This window comes from Phacochoerus africanus, chromosome 4 (assembly GCF_016906955.1).
Source record: "Phacochoerus africanus isolate WHEZ1 chromosome 4, ROS_Pafr_v1, whole genome shotgun sequence".
NCBI classification, from domain to species: domain Eukaryota; kingdom Metazoa; phylum Chordata; class Mammalia; order Artiodactyla; family Suidae; genus Phacochoerus; species Phacochoerus africanus.
In genome coordinates, this window is record NC_062547.1 from 8,985,525 (window position 1) to 9,004,986 (window position 19,462).

Consider the following 19,462-nt stretch of genomic DNA (forward strand, 5'->3'; position numbering starts at 1 on the left):
GAGCTACAGCTGCCAGCATACACCACAGCCACACCAGATCTGAGCTGTGTCTTCAACCAACACCACAGCTCACAGCAACACTGGGTCATTAACCCACTGGGCAAGGCCAGGGATGGAACCTGCATCCTCGTGGATACTAGTCAGATTCCTTTCCGCTAAGCCAGGATGGGAACTCCCTGACCCATGTCTGTTTAGCCTTCACTCCTGACTCCCGTCCATCTACCTATGGTGGTTTAACACAAAAAACTCAGTACAGAGATGAAGGAAGAAAATAATACGATATTTTGGTACAAAAACAGCTAGAGGAAGAGAGTGCCTCTCATCCTGCCTCCCTCCTAGAGGGAAAACTAAGGCTCCTGGCATAAACAGGGCCATGTGGGGGCAAGAGGATTTTTGCAGGCACTTGGGCATGGAGTCTTTGGCTGCAGGAAATACTTTGGGTAGTCTTCAGGAATGGGAAAGGCGGGGCCCAACAAGAACATCTGCCTCAGACCTCCACTCAGGGTCACCCCTCTCCAGAGGCCAGTTTGGGGTGGCTTCAGACTTCTGCTGCACGACTTGGAGCACCAAGATCATACACCACAATACCAGATTCACCCAAGAGGAGGTCTGTGGGAGAAAGGAACAGGAGTGAGAGGAGTGGGACCATTGCAAATCCAGTTCCACCCACAGACCACTCCTAGCTATTCACTGTCAGGCTGACAGCTCTTCTCAGCCTCTCACTGGGGAGCACTCTTGCAACTACAGATTGTATTATATGATTCATTATATGAATCTGTGTATCCCCCAGTCTCCACCCAGTCTTTCATATCCCAGGACCTCACTTCAGCATTGTGTAGGTTGGAGTAAAACTGCAGAGCGGTTCCAGGGGGTATCCATGGAGTTCTCTGAGCATCAGAGCAGCTGTGAGGTCAAAGAGACAGTTATGAGAAGGAGGGGGAGGGGATATACCCCCAAACACCAATGTGCTCAAGTGTCCTTGGAGATGAGAAGTGATGGGGATATGAAAGGGAGGAGTATAGAATCCCCTCTGCAGAGAAAAGGTAATCAGCCCCAACCAGGATTCCCTCCCTCTCCAGTTACCTAGTTATGTTCAGAGAGACGATGGATTTGCAGAGGGAACTGGTGCCAAATCGGAGGATACAGGCAGACACTAAAACCAGGAAGATGGCTACAGCTGAGATGGCCAATACAATGCAGAGCCCTGTCGGGCCTCTATGAGGAGGGAGAGAATAAGCCTTGTGGTTGAGGTGGGACTCTTCCCACCTCAGCCCCCGCCTTCAGAGTGGGCAGTCACCTGTGGGAGTTCTCGATGCAGCTGCAGTAGACCCAGAAGAGCAGAAGCAGGAGACAGTAGAGGGCCAGTAGGCCAGAAGCCCCAGCCACAAAGTAGCAGAGGGATGGGGCCGAGGGTCGGGACAGGGCCAAGGAGGAGTCATTCAGGGTGGCCACACCATACAGGGGACAGCTGCCCCTGAAGGAGCCCTGTGGAAAGAAGCTGCTGAGTCCTAGCTTTTAGGCTAATGCCTCTGAATGCAAGCTTCTGGCAGGTGTTGGAAATATCCTAGCCCAGGGCCTTCCTAGGAAGTTATTTATGCCCTATCAGTTTCTGGGCCAGGAGATTAAAGAGTCGGCTAGGGAAATCAAACCTGCAGTAGTCAGAAGGATCAGGAAATATGCAGTGGCTATAAAATACAGTTGAGTTTCAGAAATGCTTCAGAAGTTCCAGTCTCTCCTCGTACGGAAATCCTGGAGTAGAACCAGACTTGTGTAACCTTCAACTATCTCCAGTGTTTTCCAACCTGCAAAATAGGCGTAATAGCGCCTACTCGTAGGGTTTAAACGAGTCTGTGTTTGGTAGCACGATGATTGCCGGACTGGGGTAAAGACTCAACGTAAACTGATTGGCTTCTGCTACTATTTTGTCATTTAACAAATGGTGTTGCAGCCATTTGGCAGTTTGATCATCTCTGCTATACTGTGCTTTATTTCTTGGCATAGCTCAGCACAATACTGTCTCATTAAAAGGGGGCCTGGGCCCCCTTGTTTCATAGCTAGGCTTAAGTAATGCAGAGGCAGCCACCAGGCCGGGCTATATCTGATACTGTTAGACACGCCTGAGGACTCGTTCCACGGGCGAAGGAATGCCTCCGAAGCATGACCTGGACGGACTGGGCCACAGAGCGCGATTAGCACCGATACATCATCGCCGCCGCCGCCGACCTCACCCGGCCCACTGGCTCCGGGAAGCAGCGCGCCAGAACGCCGCTGCCCGGACAGCAGCTGTCTCTCCGTGTTAGGCCCGACCGGCCTCCCGCTTACCCGACCCGACGGCCGGCCCCGTCCCACAGCCGCACCTGGGTCCGGGTCAGCGCCACGGCCGCCACGGCTCCGCACAGGAAAGTAGCAGCAAAGAGCAGGAGCTCGACGCGCTGCAACCAGAGCAGCGCCATGGCGCCCTCGCCCCCAGGAAGCGCCGCCTAACGAGCCAACTGCCCAAACCCCGTCTCATCCGGCGCGACCCACGAGCGCGGAGACGTCACTTCCGGGCGCGGGATTTATTCACAGAGGGGAGGTCGAGCGCCGCCTCAAAGGGGCAGGTACAACGAGTAGTCCGAGAGCGCCCACCGGCGGGCAGGGCGGCTGGTGCGGCCGATCATGGGCAGCTTCTGCACGTAGCGGGAGGCCGGGCTGGGCCCATAGGGCGCGGGGAAGGCGGTCTGGAAGAGGCGCCCGCGGCATCGCCTCCCGGCCTGCCGCCCAGCGATGATGAAACGGAAGTGAGGAGCGCCACGCGGGGCGAAACGGCTCTTCTGGAAGACGTCCCGGGTGCCGGTCCCCGGGCCCTGCTGTCGGGGCGCTCCCCGCGCCCGGTGCACGCGCGGCAGCGGCCTGCTCTCAGAGGCGGCAGGGGCAGAGGCTGATGCGGGGCCGCTACCCCGGGGGCTCTCGTCGCCCTGCGGGCTAACCATGGCATTGGCCGTCAGCTGCGGCATCTTACGCACCGAGTCCGGGGCTGCCGCCGGCTCCTTCTTGTCTCCGGGTGGCCGCGGGGCCGTGGGCGCGGCCTGACCCGTGCCAAAGCGGGTGGCCAAGCTGTCACCGAAGAAGGCATAGAGCTCCCGGTAGATGTCCGCCAAGGTCACCGAAGGGGAAGGATCCTCCGGCCCTGCGCCTCCAGGAGGCAGTGGGAGACCAGACCCAAAGCCTGGCTCTGCGCTGCCCCCGGAAGGAGACTCCTGCAGGAGAAGGCTGTCCCAGGGCAGGTCGTCTGAGCGCCGGCACCCCCTGGTGCCTGGCCCACCCTTGTTAGGCTCTGCTGCCTGGGCCTTCATCTTCAGCAGTCGCTCCACTGCCACCTGTAAGAGTAGGTGAGACCGTTGTGGCTCAGCGCGTTACAAACCAGACTAGTAACGGCAAGGATTTCGATTTGATCCTTGGCCTCGCTCGGTGGGTTAAGGATGTTGGTCACAGATGCCACTCGGATCCAGCATTGCTGTGGCTGTGGCATAGGCTGGAAGCTGCAGCCCCTAGCCTGGGAACTTCCATATGCCAAAGGTGCGACCCTAAAAAAAACCAAAAAAAAAAAAAAAACCCAGAGAGACTAGGATGAACCTGGGCCCATCAAGTAATCAAGTATTACAAAAAAGCCAGCAGAACTGCTGAGCTCATGCAAGGAGAGGCTGGAAGGGACTGGCACTCACCAGAATGGCTCCATAGACTTTGTGCCCATCTGCTTTAACCTGGGCATTAGATACCGAATAATCATCTAGCACAGCCTGCAGATTTGTCCAGTAAGTGGAAAGGTGAGGGTACAGGACTCGCTCTACAGCCTGGAAGGGAGAAAAGAATGTGGTGAGTGCCTCGTTTTTATTTTTTGCCTCTCAAGAGCCATTTCCCCTGAAAGATCTTCCTTTTTCTTTTTTTCTGCCACACTCATGGCATGCTGAAGTTCCCAGAGCCAGGAATTGAACCCTCGCCACAGCAGCAACCTGAGCCACTGCAGTGACAACACTGGATATTTAACCCGCTGAGCTACATGGGAAGTCCTAAAAGACCTACTTTTTTTTTTTTTTGGCTTTTTAGGGCCGCACCCCATGGCACATGGAGGTTCTCAGACTAGGAGTCTAATCAGAGCTGCAGCCACCAGCCTATACCACAGCCACAGCAATCCGAGATCCCAGCCATGTCTTCGACCCACACGACTCACGGCAACACCAGATCCTTAACCCACTGAGTGAGGCCAGGGATCGAACCCGCAACCTCACGGCTCCTAGTTGGATTAGTATCTGCTGTGCCATGACAGGAACTCCAAAGACCTACTTTTATCTCTGGTACTGAGCAGGGCTCAATCCTTCTAAATTCCCCATTTGGCATATTCAACCAAAATTTATTTCGAACCTCCTGAATGCCCAAGCCTTAGTTAAGCCCTAGGAATAAGATCTGGTACAAGGACAGACAAACAATGTGAAATGACCCCACTGTCAGTGACATACGAGCCAAGGGCTAAGAGGGTGTAAGTAATGCCTGCTGCTAACAGAGAAATTTAGCTCGCCAGCTGCTACACCCTACAGTCAACTATTGTCCTGGCTTAGATGTAACCTGGAACTCAGTTCAAACCACCTGCATGAAAACAAACTACTGATCAGACTCCTGGACTCTGATTATATAATTTTAAGTCTTGTGAATACTTTGGGGGGAAGCAATTAAGACTTCACAGAGCAGGTGACATTTGTGATGGGCTTGAATGGATAAGTTATTTGGTTAGCCACAGACCAAGGATTTGAAACTTTTTTTTTCTTTTTTTCTTTTTTGTCTTTTTGCTATTTCTTGGGCCGCTCCTGTAGCATACGGAGGTTCCCAGGCTAGGAGTCGAATTGGAGCTGTAGCTGCCAGCCTACGCCAGAGCCACAGCAACTCGGGACCTGAGCCTCGTCTGCAACCCACACCACAGCTCATGGCAACACCGGATCGTTAACCCACTGAGGAAGGGCAGGGACCGAACCCGCAACCTCATGGTTCCTAGTCGGATTCGTTAACCACTGCGCCACGATGGGAACTCCCTGAAACTTTTTTTTTTGTTTTTTTTAGGGCCACATCTATGGCACATGGAAGTTTGCAGGCTAGGGGTCAAACTGGAGCTGCAGCTGCCAGCCTATGCCACAGCCACAGCCACACCAGATCCGAGCTGCATCTGCAACCTACACCACAGCTCATGGCAACACCGGATCCTTAACCCACTAAGCAAGGCCAGCAATCAAACTGGCATCCTCATGGATATTAGTGGGTTCGTTACCACTGAGCCACAACAGGAACTCCCAGGATTTGAAATTTTGGACAAAATTGACAGGTTCCTAGGTTCCTGGGAAGACCTTTCCTAGGAACCAGGAAACTTTATGCTGACTCAAGAAATATGAAAACTCATGTAATTCTATAACTGTAGTAGTTAAAAATATAACACAAGGAGTTCCCTTAGTGCCTCAGCAGTTAACGAACCTGACCAGGATCTATGAGGATGCAAGTTCAATCCCTGGCCTCCCTCAGTGGGCTAAGGACCCAGTGTTGCCTTCAGCTGCGGTGTAGGTTGCAGACATGGCTGGGATCTGGTGTGGCTGTGGCGTAGGTTGGCGGCTACAGTTGCAATTCAACCCCTAGCCTGGGAACCTCCATGTGATGTGGGTCTGGCCCTAAAAAGACAAACAAACAAAAAACAACAACCCCACAGTTTAAAATAATAAAGCAGCTGAATGAATACACAAGTCAGTTGCGTTTTAACACACCAGTAAGAAGTTAATACCATGAAAAAAAGATACCATTACAACATAATCAAAGAAGCAAAAACCTAGGAATAAATCAATAAAATATTTGTAGGTTCTCTTCAGGGAAAATTATGAAAGGATCCTGAAAAACAGTGAACGACCCAAAAAAGTGGAAAGATATGAAGACTTAATGCCATTAATGATGTTAATTTTCTCCAAAACTGACCTAATAATAGGTTCCATATAATTCCATTAAAAATCTCAATAGCAGCAGTAAGAATTTATTCCAGGAAAGTAAGAGTGTTTCAGCAGAAAAATCCATTCATATAGCCTGTCATGTAAACAGAACTAAACTACATACTCATTTGATAGGCCCCACAGATGCTAAAAAGGTATCTGGCAAAGCTCAATATCTACCCATGTTTAAAATACCCCATAGGGGAGTTCCCACCGTGGCGCAGTGAAAACAAATCCGACTAGGAACCATGAGGTTGTGGGTTCAATCCCTGGCCTCACTCAGTGAATTAAGGATCCAGCGTTGCCATAAGCTCTGGTGTAGGTCAAAGACGTGGCTTGGATCTGGTGTTGCTGTGGCTCTGGCGTAGACTGATGGCTACAGCTCTGATTGGACCCCTAGCCTGGGAACCTCCATAAGCCATGCATGTGGCCCTAAAAAGACAAAAAAAAAAAAAAAAACTCCATATAAGAGGAATTGAAGGCTGATTCCTTAACATGACAAAAAAGAATGGATGAGAATATATGAAATGGGGGTATATTAATATCTGCCATGCAGGACTTTTGAAAGATAAGACATTTACATATGGCAAGTCAGGGAATCACTGAGCCTGGCCCAAGGCAAGAACTCGGTAAACAGCAGCAACAAGCATATACCACTTTTATGATAAAAGACACACAAACACTATTTAACTACAATGAGAACTCTTAGGTGAAAAAGGCCAGGATCCTCACCTTCCAGCCGAGGGCATGCAGCCCCACCACAGCCCCGTAGTGAGAGCAGAGAGGCCTCACAGGGTCCGCCAAGACTTTCTGCAGGGAGAGTAGGATCTGCTGATAGAGCCCACTTACAAGGTCCCCATGAGTCCTGTAGGAGCAACATTCCGTTAGTGGAGTGAGACACGGCACTGCCCCCCTGGACTCAAGTCCCAGCACACCAAGAAAACAGCACCTGCCTGGCTCGCTGGGGTACATGAACAAGGCAGCTGGGTGACCGGCCCAGGACCTGAGGGCCGACAGACCAAACCCCTGGCACATCTGGCACCCAGGTGCAGAATCCCAGTGTGTCTGTCACAGCACACCAACTGGGAAGCTGGAAGTGAAGAGGCTCAAGAGGCTCCCGACCTCTCAACACATGGCCTCAAAGCGAGAAATTTCACCCCATCTTCTACCCCAACCCACTCAGCTCTACAGCGACCCCACCCTTTGATCAGTGCGAGGCCAATGGCTACCAGAAGATGTGGCTGAGCAGGAGAGCAGCACCATCACGCAGAGTCCAGTGGTCATTCAGGGGGTTGATGGAGGCGGCCAGGGGCTCCAGGACACAGTAGAGGACACTGCCCACCAGGGAGCGAACATAGGGCCCCAGGCAGAGGTGTGGGTTCCGAACCAGGCTCCGTGCCACTTGCAAGAGCCGGTGCAGCTGCTCCAGGTCATGGCTCACAGACTTCACCTGTTGGTAGAAGAGGGGCGCGTAGGGGGACACGAGGGCGATGTTCTGATGACAACTGCTGTGAGCCCTGCGGGCTGCTGCAGCATCTCCTCCCCACAAAACATCCTCCCCTGCCCCAGCCTGGACACTTACCCCGCTGACCACATAAACAAAGTAAGGCAGGAGGGCCGCAATCTTGGAGTTAGTCTGAAGGTCCTGTAGAGCAATCTGGAAAGGAAGGGACCACACTGCACTGCATCTACTAGCCCCAGGTATAAACGGATCTTTTTTTTTTTTTTTCTTCCCATGGCATATGGAAGTTCCCAGGCTAGGGGTGGAATCAGAGCTGTAGCTGCTGGCCTACATCCCAGCCACAGGCAACGCCAGATTCTTAACCCACTGAGCAAGGCCAGGGATCAAGCCCGTGCCTCATGGATAGGTGTGGTTCATGAACCCCTGGAGCCACACAACGGGAACTCCCATAAACTGACTTTTTAAAAGACCAAACTTAGCACTTATATACAACATTTTAAATGTTCATACTCTTTGACTCAGTAAGTCTACAAATTTAACCCGCTATAAAAGATAGCCACTTACACACATACCCATGCACCGCACTACCTGTGATAAGAATGAATACAACCTAAATGCCCAACATATTTTTAACTGAGAGAAGCAGTTATTCAAAAACCAGATGTTAATACAATACCACTTTGGCTGATAGTAAACTATAGTTTATACACAGAAAATAAGAGTAGATGGTTCTACAGAATTTTACTTCCTACTTTAATATATTACAGTACTTCTATAATAAACATATGCCAATATTACTTTTTTTTAATGGCCACACCTGCAGCATATGCAAATTCCCAGGGCTATGGATTGAATCTGAGCCACAGCTGCAGCAATGCCAGATCCTTTAACCCATTGCCAGGTTGAGGATCAAAGACAGGCCTCTGCAGCAACCTGAGCTGCTACAGTCGGATTCTTTCTTTTTGTCTTTTTGTCTTCTCAGGGCTGCACTCGCAGCATATGGAGGTTCCCAGGCTAGGGGTCGAATCAGAGCTGTAGCCACCGGCCTACGCCAGAGCCAAGCAGCTTGGGATCCAAGCCGCGTCTGCGACCTACACCACAGCTCAGAGCAATGCCAGATCCTTAACCCACTGAGCAAAGCCAGGGATCGAACCCACAACCTTGTGGTTCCTAGTCGGATTCGTTTCCGCTGCACCACGACAGGAACTCCTATAGTCGGACTCTTAATCCACTGTGCCACAGTGGGAACTCCATGATGATATTACTTTTTTTTGTCTTTTTATGGCCACACCTGTGGCATATGGAGGTTCCCAGGCTAGGGGTTGAATTGGAGCTGCAGCCGCTGGCCTATGCCACAGCCACAGCAACGCCAGATCCAAACAGCATCTGCGACCTACACCACAGCTCACGGCGCCGAGCGAGGCCATGGATCAAACCTGCATCCTCATGGATACTAGTGAGATTCATTTCTGCTGAGCCACGATGGGAACTCCTCGATGCTACTCTTTTTTTTTTTTTGTCTTTTTGCTATTTCTTGGGCCACTCCCTCGGCATATGGAGGTTCCCAGGCTAGGGGTCCAATCGGAGCTGTAGCCATCAGCCTACGCCAGAGCCACAGCAACACGGGATCCGAGCCGCATCTACAACCTACACCACAGCTCAGGGCAACGCCGGATCGTTAACCCACTGAGCAAGGGCAGGGACCAAACCTGCAACCTCATGGTTCCTAGTCGGGTTCGTTAACCACTGCGCCACGACGGGAACTCCCGATGTTACTCTTATAAGCAGAAAAACCAGAGTAGGTAAATGAGTAAACCATCTTGGCCCTGAACCTCCATCCACCGTGCCCTCCAACTTCTCTGGAGAAAGATCCCAAGTTCATGAAGTTCCCACTGTGGTGCAGTGGGTTAAGAATCGGACTGCAGTAGCTTGGGTCACTGTGGAAGCGTGGGTTTGATCCCCGGCCAGGTGCAGCGGGTTAAAGGCTCTGGCATTGCCGCAGCTGTGACATAAACTGCAGCCTGGATTCAATCCCTGGCCCAGGAACTTCCGTGGGCCACAAGTGTGGTCATTAAAAAAAAAAAAAAAAAAATCCCAGAGTTCCCGTCATGGCTCAGTGGAAACGAATATGACTAGTATTCATGAGGACACAGGTTCAATCCCTGGTCTCACTCACAGGATAAGAATCTGGCATTGCTGGAGTTCCCATCGTGGCACAGTGGTTAATGAATCCGACTAGGAACCATGAGATTGTGGGTTCGATCCCTGGCCTTGCTCAGTGGGTTAAGGATCCGGCGTTGCTGTGAGCTGTGGTGTAGGTTGCAGATGCAGCTCAGATCCCGCGTTGCTGTGGCTCTGGCGTAGGCCGGTGGCTACAGCTCCGATTCGACCCCTAGCCTGGGAACCTCCATATGCGCAGGAGCAGCCCAAGAAAAGGCAAAAAGACAAAAAAAAAAGAATCTGGCATTGCCGTGAGCTGTGGTGTTGGTCGCAGTTGCGGCTTGGATCTGACATTGCTATGGCTGTGGGGTTACAGCTCCGATTCGACCCCTAGCCTGGGGACCTCCATCTGCTGTAGGTGCAGCCATATAAGGACAAAAACAACAACAACAAAAAGATCCCAAGTTCAGGTTTTGGGAAAGCAGACAAGGGCTGTGAGGAAGGAGCTTGGCTTCCAGGCCCCTGTGTCAGGCCACCTGCATTGTGTCTGGGGATCAGCAGCCAAGTTTCTATGGCAGGAACATATGGTAGCAACATTCCTAGCTTTGCAAGGGAAGTAAAAGCAACAGCCATATATGTGAGGATGGGAAGATGTAAAACCCTCAAAAAGAGAGGCCACGTGGTCGAGCAGACCACCAAACTAGCCCTCATCTGACAGCAGACAAAGAGACCTGACACGGACACTGTCCAGCGGGCCCGGCACAGCCCAAGAGGCTAAAGCAGCAGGCCTGGTCCGAAGCCCATCTGGGCACCCTCACCTGCCTCCCTCTACTTCCTCTTCTCCTTTTCCTCTCAGGTCCAGGCAAATAAAAGCTGCAACATGGATGCCCCACGTGGCCCCAGGTCCATAAAAGCCCCAGGGTGGGCTCGGGATTAGGATGTGGGGAGACGGACCACCTGAGCCCCCGACAGGGCCCTGCTGAGCTGCCCATCCCCTAAGGCACCAGAGCGGGAAGGGGAGTCAGTGTAAGAGGAGGCCCAGCCTCGGCAACCGTGCCGGGCTCGCGCTCGCAGAGCAGCTTCCGCCCACATCCTCAGTCAGCCTGCAGAGGACCGTAAGTAGGCATCTTGAGGGATTCCGCGGGATTCGCAAGCTGGACCGTGTGCCCATCCACTCACGCACCTTCATCAGCTGTGGATCATCCCCCAGCACAGCCCGAGTCACTTGCTGATAGTACTTGAGAAGGTCATCGGTCAGCGAGGACACAGCACTGGGCACTGCAAGAGGGTGGGCAGGGGGTGGGCAGGGTGGAGAGCCCCACCCTCACCAGGCCTCCCCTCCTGTCCCTCAACAGCCACCATCCCCACCACCCCCGCAGGGAGCCTGTTCAGACAGGACTCCTAGAGCACGAGCCGCCCCTCTGAGCAGCCGGCTCGGCCCTGTCCTTGCAAGTGCTCCACACTGCTGCTCGCTAAGCTGCCTCCCACCTCTCCTCCGCCCAGCGGACTCCTGCTTAGTTCCCAGGTTCCAAGGTCATAAGCCTCAGGCTCTGTGAAGCTCAGGCAACCCTGGAAGTGTGACACCTCCCGGACCCCAGCTTGCTGCCCAGGCTAGCGTCTGACACGGCATCATGACTGGCTAGAGGCCTGGGATCCCATCTCCACATCCGAGGCCCCCGGGGCAGGGACCAGTGCCCACTCGGGACAGGCACCATCGGGCACCGGCAAAGAGTCGTCAGATGAAGACTCCGAGGTGTGGAGGCAGCACCCTCAGCTCCTGAGGGAGGAAGGTCCAAGCAGAAGGCCCATTCCCCACACTCCCCTCACCTGATCCTTGAGGGGCCAGGTTCCCTTTGCCATCCAGGTAGGAGACATGAACTAGAAGCAGAGCAGAGAGATGGGTCAGCCTGGGGTTCTGCCCCCTCCACCAGCCAGTCCATCACCTCTCCTGACAACCCAGCTCCCACCCCCATCCCCAGGCAGTCACCTCTCACAGCCGTCTCGGCACAGCCTTTGGGGATGTTGGTGGCCAAGGCCAGATCCACCAGGTTCACCTCTCGGTCCTCAGGGAAGTAGAGCTCGCCCTCCCTGGCGGGGCGCAGGGGCAGGGCCTCCTGGGATCCGTAGCCACACACAGCCTGAGGAAGAGAGGGGTGGGAGCAGCCTGAGCCCAGGGACCCGGGCCCAGAGCCTTTGTTTGCAGCAAGTCCGTAGGTCCCGAGAAGAGGGGGCTACCCGGGGCTCCCGGCCTGTCACTGGGACCTTGGCTGGAGCAGCGCTCCAGAGCTCGCTGAGTCAAGGAGTAGAATATGGTCCCTCCTCACTGATCTGTGGGGACTCTGAGCCCCAACCCCCAGGCTGCTGGTCCTCCTCACACCTGCCCAACTTTGAAAATACTTCTCTACTGGCAGTTCCCATCGTGGCTCAGCGGTAATGAACCCGACTAGTATCCATGAGGACGCAGATTCAATCCCTGGCCTCAGTCCATTGGTTAAGGATCTGGCATTGCCATGAGCTGTGGTGTAGGTCGAAGAGGCAGTTTGGACCTGGCGTTGCTGTGGCTGTGGTGTAGGCCAGCAGCTACAGCTCTGATTCGACCCCTAGCCTGGGAACCTCCATATACAGAGAGTACAGCCCTAAAAAGACAAAAAAAAAAAAGGAAAAGAAAGAAAAAAATACTCCTCTCCTCTAAATGTGACCTTCTTCCCTGGACCCCCTGCCTCAGAACAACCACACAGGACATTCTCCACCCACACGTGCGCTCGGGTTTCTCCCTCACCCAGAATGCCCTCATTTTTTTTTTTGAATTTTTTTGGCCACACCTATATCATGTGGAAGTTCCTGGGCCAGGGATCAAACCTGCGCCATAGCAAGCTAGTCTGAATCTAACCTGAGCCTCCCGTTAAGGCTCAGCTCAAGTCCTGTCTCTTTCAAGAAGCCTCCCCTAGGAGTTCCCATTGTGGCTTAGTGGTTAACAAATCCAACTAGGAACCATGAGGTTGTGGGTTCTATCCCCGGCCTTGCTCAGTGGGTTAAGGATCCGGCGTTGCTGTGAGCTGTGGTGTAGGTCGCAGACACGGCTCGGATCTGGCATTGCTGTGGCTCTGGCGTAGGCCGGCGGCAACAGCTCCAATTGGACTCCTAGCCTGGGAACCTCCATATGCAGCAGGTGCGGCCCTAGAAAAGGCAAAAAGCCAAAAAAAAAAAAAAAGCCTCCCCTAATATCCTGGCCTCCATGGCCATCCCCTCTCTCCGAACTCTTGGGCCTTGGGGGCTGGGCCCTGCCCGTGCAGCCTGCACCCCACTCACCTCCACACTGCTCCACCTGAGGGCCCTGTTGAAATCCTCGACGGTCAGCTTCCGCCGCTTGGTGTGTTTCATGAATTGAGAGCTATTCTGGGAGGAGAGGAACAGAGTCAGGGGACAGGGAGTAGGGGACAAACAACTCCCAATGTCACATTCCCTCTCGGACTCAGTTTCTCCCATGTAAGATGTGACTCTGAACCTACTTGGCCTGCCCAGCGGGGCTGCAGTGAGGAACCCACGAGATGATGCCCAGCTGGCTAGAGGGGGCTCGGGAAAGGGCAGGGACCACCTCCACTGTAGTCCCTCAAAGCAAGGAGTGAGTGCCTGATGTATACTTGTTGAATGACCCCTCTGGGAGGGGGTAGTCAAAGGGAGGGACAGGGAGAGTTGGGGGTACTGGGAGGCAGGGGAGTGTACCTGGGTGGCCTCCCTGAGACGGTAGCACACGTCCTCTGCCAGCAGGGCCGCCACCTCGTCGCTCAACTCCAGGCCTGTGCTCTCCGCCATGAGCCGGACGGACTCCCGAGGGATCTCCACAAACCGCCGCTCTTCTCGCTCCGACATGGCCCCGATGGAGCTGGGAGTGGGGAGGAGGGTTTGACCAGCCAGCCAGTCTCCCTCAGAGCCCAGGAGCCTGACTCAAAGTCCTTTAAACCAATCTTGCTGCTCTGGCTCCAGAATCCCGAACAAGGAGCCACAAAGCCTCTGAGCATCCAGCTGTGGGCACTGAGGCTCACAGCAATAAACAGACTTGAGCTGGGCCTGGAGACCGACAACAGTGATGCCCGAGAAAGTACCTGGCCTTCGGGTTCACAGAACTGGGACCCAGCCCTGCTCCACCACTTCCTCCATGAATCTGGCTGATACCTTCATCAGTCTGGGTCCTGGTATATAACAGTGGCAATAAGCCCTGCCCTCCCTAATTCATGAAATGAGATCATAAGATATGACATTCAGGAGCCAGAACACTACACAAATGGAAAAATGTCACCATCATTAATTACAAACAAAAATGCCATGTTTCCTTCTCCTTTTTTTTTTTTTTTTTGCTTTTTAGGGCCATACGCATGGCATATGGAAGTTCCCAGGCCAGGGGTTGAATTGGGGGTTGCAGCTGCCGGCCTACACCACAGCCACAGCGATGCTGGATCAAAGCCATGTCTGCGACCTACACTACAGGTCATGACAACACTGGATCCATAACCCATTGAGCAAGACTAGGGATCAAACCCACCTCCCCATGGATACTAGTCGGATTCTTAATCCACTGAGCCATAGCAGGGACTCCCATGTTTTCTTCTTTCTGATGCTTGCTATAACCACTACGTACTAAACACTGATGAAAACAAGATTTTACCCTGACAGTCCCTTGCTCAAAAGTCTTCAACACTTCTCCACAACTCATAAAGGGAAAGCCTCAACTCCCTGGCTTGACATTCTGTGTTAGGTCCCAACTCCGCACAGCTGGGGAGTTCCCACTGTGGCTCAGCAGGTTACAAACCTGACTAGTATCCACGAGGACACAAGTTTAATCCCTGCAGTGTAGGTTGCAGACTCGGCTCAGATCTGGTGTTGCTGTGGCTGTGGTGTAGGCCGGCAGCTGCAGTTGCAATTTGACTCCTAGCCTGGGAACTTCTGTATGCTACAGGTGCAGCCCTAAAAAGCAAAAAAAAAAAAAAAAGTCTTCAGTACTTCTCCACAACTCATAAAAGCAAAGCAAAGTCTCAACTCCCTGGCTTGACATTCTGTGTTTGGTCCCAACTCCTCAGAGCTTTCAAACTGATCCTCCCTCCCAGTAAGGCCAGCCTCGTGTCTCCCAGCCTACCTCGTACCCCACCACCAGTGCTCGGGCTGATCTGTCTCCCTCTCTCCACCAAGCACCCACCCCTCATCTTTCCCAAGGCAAATCCAGTCTCTCCTTTGAGGTCTTCCTGTCCCATATACCATCTGAGACCATCAGGCTTTTAGTCACTGGGCTTTTTGCCCATGTGTCTGGTCTTCCCCAGTTTGGCTTCAAGGCCTGAAAGCAGGAACCTGCTCTTCCGTTCACAGGATATGGCAGAATAAGAACCCAACAAAAACAGCAGCTGCTGACCGATTCCAGCCACACATACACAGCACAACCAGAAGGCTGGCCCTCATGGGCCAAAGTCAGACACCAGCACCACAGGCAGCAAGGCCTAGTTTCACGGTCACCCTCCTGGGCGCTGCCTCACCACTCTTCTCCAGCAGAGCTCCCTGGGTCACCAGTGACCTCCAGGTCCCTAAATCCAGCAGGCACCCTATTTGGCCTCTCCACAGCATTTCTCCCAATGACTCCCCATTGCCTTTGGAATAAAAATAAACCTGCACCATGGCTCCAAGGCCCCACATGTGCACCTACATGTGCAGACATCTCTTTCCAGTCTCTCACGTGTTCTGCATTCCCTTGGCCTCTTTCCATTTCCTCAAAAACACCTTATTTCAGGACATTCATACATTCTGTTTCCTCTCCTTTTTTGTTTTTGTTTTGCTTTTTAGGGCTGCACCTGTGGCATATGGAAATTCCCAGGCTAGGGGCTGAACCAGAGCTTCAGCTGCCAGCCTACACCACAACTACAGCAACGCCAGATCTGAGCCATGTCTGCAACCCACACCACAGCTCACGGCAATGCCGGATCCTTAACCCACTGACCAAGGCCAAGGACTGAACCCTATCCAGATCCTTCTTAACCTGCTGAGCCAGGACAAAAACTGTTTCCGCTACTTGAAACACTTTCCTCCTCTACCCTGCAATGTTTGTCCAGTGACAATACTTCAGATCTCAGTTCAAATGTCACTTGCCCAGGGAAGTCTTCTCAGACCCACACAGTGTGCTGGTACTTTGCCTTCAAAAGCAGTTATCAGTTTGTAATTATATATTTGTATAATTTTTTGATTAACATCTATCTCCCCACTGGATGGTAAGTTCCATAATGGCAAAAATCATGCCTGTTTGCTCACCTTTGCATCCCCAGCGTCAGGCACGGTGTCAGCACATAACACGCCCTCAATAAACACTTGCTGAAAAAAATGAAGAACAGCGATTTTTTTCTAAGCACATACTATGCCTGAGACATTGAGCTAAGTGTTTTATATTGCTTACACCTCATTTCGTCCACATTAACAATGAGATAGGTATTACATAAGTACTGTCTATTTTACAGCCAAGGAAATCAAAACTCAGGTTAAAAGTTACATGATTTTCCCAAGATCATGGATAGAGAGCAGGAACTCAACTCTCCTTACTAATCATGAGGAGCAGCGGGCTGCGTGGGAACAAGGCCTGGATTCCCAGCCCGGAGCCTTGGCGTTGCAGACCCGTCAATGGATAACTGTGAAGTCTCTTTCTCCATCTGTAAAATGGGAGCAAGAATGCCCCCGGAAGGCGCTACGGGAGTTTCCTTATTATATGCCCACATTATAACCCACAAAGTCTGGGCTCTGACCTAGGTCTCCCGCTCCTCAACCTCCTCTCCTCCACATCCTCAGCCACTGAACACACTGGTAAAGAGGCGTGGGAACTGACCTCCACCGGTCTCCGAAATGCGCATCCTCCCACCCACTCTCGCCGAATCCCTGGTCTAGAGGTGGTGGGGTAGGGAGGAGGAGGTCAGAGGTTACCGAACTTGGGTCACGTGGTCAATGAAGGGGGCGGGCCCCCAGTGGAGCGGGCTTCCAGGCCGGTGAGCGCGCGGACCGCGGGGGGACCGAGTTCAGAAGGCCTGCTCACCTGAGGGCTTCGGCACGGGCGAAAGCGGATATCGAGACGACACTGGCGGTGGCTGCGGCCCCGACTCACCCTGGTCTCACTAATTCCCTCGCTCGGAACCCAGGCCCCGCCCTCCCCGAACACAGCCAATCCATGAGCGCCTCGAGAAGTTCCCGCCCTCCGAGAGGCTTCCCGCCACGCGATTGGCCGCTGTGATGGCTGTGGTAAAGACTCTGGGCGCCAGGGGTCACGTGACACCGAAGCATAGCGCTTCTTAAAGCAACAGCTAATGGGAGTTTCGAGGGGTGTGCGTTTTACCAAGCGTGTTCTCAAGGAAAACGTCCCCATTCCCTTGTCTGCGCCTGAGTTTCCGAGCATTTGTATTTATGCGAATGCTTTGAGGCTTTAGACCCTGGCGCCTGCCTTAGTTTTCCTTCCGGCTTGGTGGGGCTCAACTTACCTGTCAAACAAAACTTGCTACTTCCCCTTCCCGAAGGATGGATGGGGCTCTTGGTAGATATTCTTTGCAGGCAGAAGGGTCTTCTGATTGGGGCAAACACCTGGTGCAGGATCCAGCCTCCAGGGCTCTGCCCTTTCGGACACCATATCTGGTATCCTCGTTTAAGTTCAATAAGCCAAATGCAAACCCTTACCTACCTCGCAGACTTCTTGACCATTTTACACGCACACTTTCCCGAACTTTGTCAATTCCCAATTGAAAAGCAGTGGGCTTAGTAAAGAATGGTATTTGGAGTCACACCGACAGGGGCTCATTCTCTGAGTCTGCTTTTGAGCAAAGTACCTAATTACATTTCCCCCCATCTACGAAATGGAGTAATAATACCCACTACATAGGGCTGTTACAGACGAAAGGAGATAATGTAGGTTTACACTAGGTAGTTGAACTTTCGCTGACATATCGAGAGGCAGTGGATTAATGCCTTTGTTCATTAGGGTGGGACTTTACAATGGGCTATTAATCATAGAGAGCTTTCTGCAGGGGAGCATGAATGTACACATCCTTGCCCTTCCTCCCTCTCAGGGATAGATAGATGCTGCTGCTGCTGCCTCTAGAAAAGATCCTCTGAGGGAGTTCCCGTCGTGGCGCAGTGGCTAACGAATCCGACTAGGAACCATGAGGTTGCGAGTTCGGTCCCTGCCCTCGCTCAGCGGGTTAACGATCCAGCGTTGCCGTGAGCGCGGCTCGGATCCTGCGTTGCTGTGGCTCTGGCGTAGGCCGGCGGCTACAGCTCCGATTAGACCCCTAGCCTGGGAACCTCCATGTGCCGCAGGAGCGGCCCAAGAAATAGCAAAAAGACAAAAAATAAATAAATAAATAAATAAATATTTAGGGGAAAAAAAAAAAAAAGATCCTCTGAGACCCAAGCCGAGAAAGCCAGATGGACAGGATGGGAGTTGCCATGGCAACACCACTTAAGAAGAATGTGACCCCATGGAGTCCCTTCCAGTCCTATTCAGAATGAAGTGAGGAAAGGAGTTCCCATCATGGCTCAGCTAGTTAAGAATCCGACTAGTAACCATGAGAATGTGGGTTCGATCCCTGGCCTCACTCCGTGGATTAATGATCCAGCATCGCCGCAAGCTGCGCCATTGTGCACAGATGCAGCTCAGATCCAGTGTTGCTGTGGCATAAGCTGACAGCTGCAGCTCTGATTTGACACCTAGCCTGGGAACTTCCATATGCCATGGGTGTGGCCCTAAAAAGGAGAAATAAAATAAAATGTAAAAATAATTTTAAATAGAGAGGAAGGCCTGGAGGTGGAGGATGCAGTGAAGCTGCATCCAAGCTGTCTTGGGGCTGTTTGCCCCCAGCTTGAATCAAGGCAGGGACCAGGGAAAGCAGTAATGAGGAACACTTGGCCACAGATGGGAGAAAGGTGGCTCCCAATCGCTCCCCAGCCATCCAATGCCTGGCAAGAACTTGATGGTTTTGGAATTAATTTTTTTTTTTTTTTTTTAACGGTGTAAAGGATTTAGGATACCAGGCACGTACTCCTGTTACTTTTAAGCCTGTGACCTCTACATAAGGGCGTAACTTTCAGACTTCACTGGTACCAAAACTTAAAAGATAGCAGAGTCCTGGAGACCAGCTCCAGGCCATCCCCACTTACTCAGTTCCCCATGCAATGCCAGCCTTCCCAGTGTCACATCCCACTTCCTCACCAGCAGTTCCATGAGCTGCTTCTCTATCCATCAGTCTCTTCCTTTCAGGCCTAGTATTACTTCCCGGGTATCCAAGACATAATTTACGGATGCACGGTGATTCCATTTGAGAACTTGGGGCGTTTACTCTGAGACACGTGTGTTTAGGGCCCAGGGAATAGCCTCACAACCTGTGTAATCAACTCAGTGTCGTGAAGTTGGGCCACAATTTGAACATTGTTTCTGTGGGAAAATTCATTGCAAATCCAGCACAGAAATTTTCCTGGATTCAATATACCTGGGAATCTCAGCACAGTGCTGTGAGCTAGAGATACAAAAATGAAAGGTATGCATGTGAATCTATAATTACCTTAATAAAATAACTGAAATTCTATATAATAAAAAAGTGAAAGGGGGTGTTCCCATCATGGCTCAGCAGAAATGAATCTGACTAGTATCTATGAGGATGCAGTTTCGATCCCTGGCCTCGCTCAGTGGGTTAAGGATCTGGTGTTGCCATGAGCTGTGGTGTAGGTTGCAGAGGAGGCTAGGATCTGGCATTGCTGTGGCTGTGGTGTAGGCCAGCGGCTACAGCTCTGATGTGACCCCTAGCCTGGGAACCTCCATATGCCGTGAGTGCAGCCC

At 52.4% G+C, this 19,462-nt stretch overlaps 2 protein-coding genes across 4 annotated transcripts; both read right to left on the bottom strand.

The window, feature by feature from the left end:
* Nucleotides 1–259: 259 nt before the first annotated feature.
* On the bottom strand, nt 260–2,542 carry TMEM179B (transmembrane protein 179B). The gene is made up of 5 exons (XM_047775478.1): nt 2,358–2,542; nt 1,298–1,485; nt 1,084–1,215; nt 825–903; nt 260–609 (listed from the first exon to the last, which is right to left on the bottom strand). Exons 1-5 carry the CDS (start codon nt 2,451–2,453, stop codon nt 448–450), a joined length of 657 nt encoding a protein of 218 aa, XP_047631434.1. The 5' UTR covers nt 2,454–2,542; the 3' UTR covers nt 260–447.
* Nucleotide 2,543: 1 nt separating this feature from the next.
* On the bottom strand, nt 2,544–17,663 carry TAF6L (TATA-box binding protein associated factor 6 like). Of its 3 annotated transcripts, none has more exons than XM_047775475.1 (12): nt 16,676–17,663; nt 15,907–15,966; nt 13,342–13,501; nt 12,928–13,014; nt 11,606–11,756; nt 11,446–11,496; nt 10,802–10,896; nt 7,579–7,653; nt 7,226–7,446; nt 6,729–6,861; nt 3,705–3,833; nt 2,544–3,359 (listed from the first exon to the last, which is right to left on the bottom strand). In XM_047775475.1, exons 2-12 carry the CDS (start codon nt 15,912–15,914, stop codon nt 2,589–2,591), a joined length of 1,881 nt encoding a protein of 626 aa, XP_047631431.1. In that variant the 5' UTR covers nt 15,915–15,966; nt 16,676–17,663; the 3' UTR covers nt 2,544–2,588. The 3 variants fall into 3 exon arrangements, with proteins under 3 accessions (XP_047631431.1, XP_047631430.1, XP_047631432.1); XM_047775474.1 differs by lacking the exon at nt 16,676–17,663 and adding an exon at nt 16,472–16,651; XM_047775476.1 differs by lacking the exon at nt 16,676–17,663 and adding an exon at nt 16,392–16,447.
* Between the last annotated feature and the right edge of the window lie 1,799 nt (nt 17,664–19,462).

Coding starts and splice junctions, on each gene's coding strand:
- TAF6L (XM_047775475.1), bottom strand. Junction 11,757..12,927: donor TCAGGTGGAGCAGTGTGGAG/GTGAGTGGGGTG, acceptor TCTCTTCCTCAG/GCTGTGTGTGGCTACGGATC. Junction 7,447..7,578: donor TTGTTTATGTGGTCAGCGGG/GTAAGTGTCCAG, acceptor TTCTACCAACAG/GTGAAGTCTGTGAGCCATGA.
- TMEM179B (XM_047775478.1), bottom strand. CDS start 2,453: ATGGCGCTGCTCTGGTTGCAGCGCGTCGAGCTCCTGCTCTTTGCTGCT. Junction 1,216..1,297: donor TGCATCGAGAACTCCCACAG/GTGACTGCCCAC, acceptor CCCTCCTCATAG/AGGCCCGACAGGGCTCTGCA. Junction 904..1,083: donor GTCTCTCTGAACATAACTAG/GTAACTGGAGAG, acceptor TTGACCTCACAG/CTGCTCTGATGCTCAGAGAA.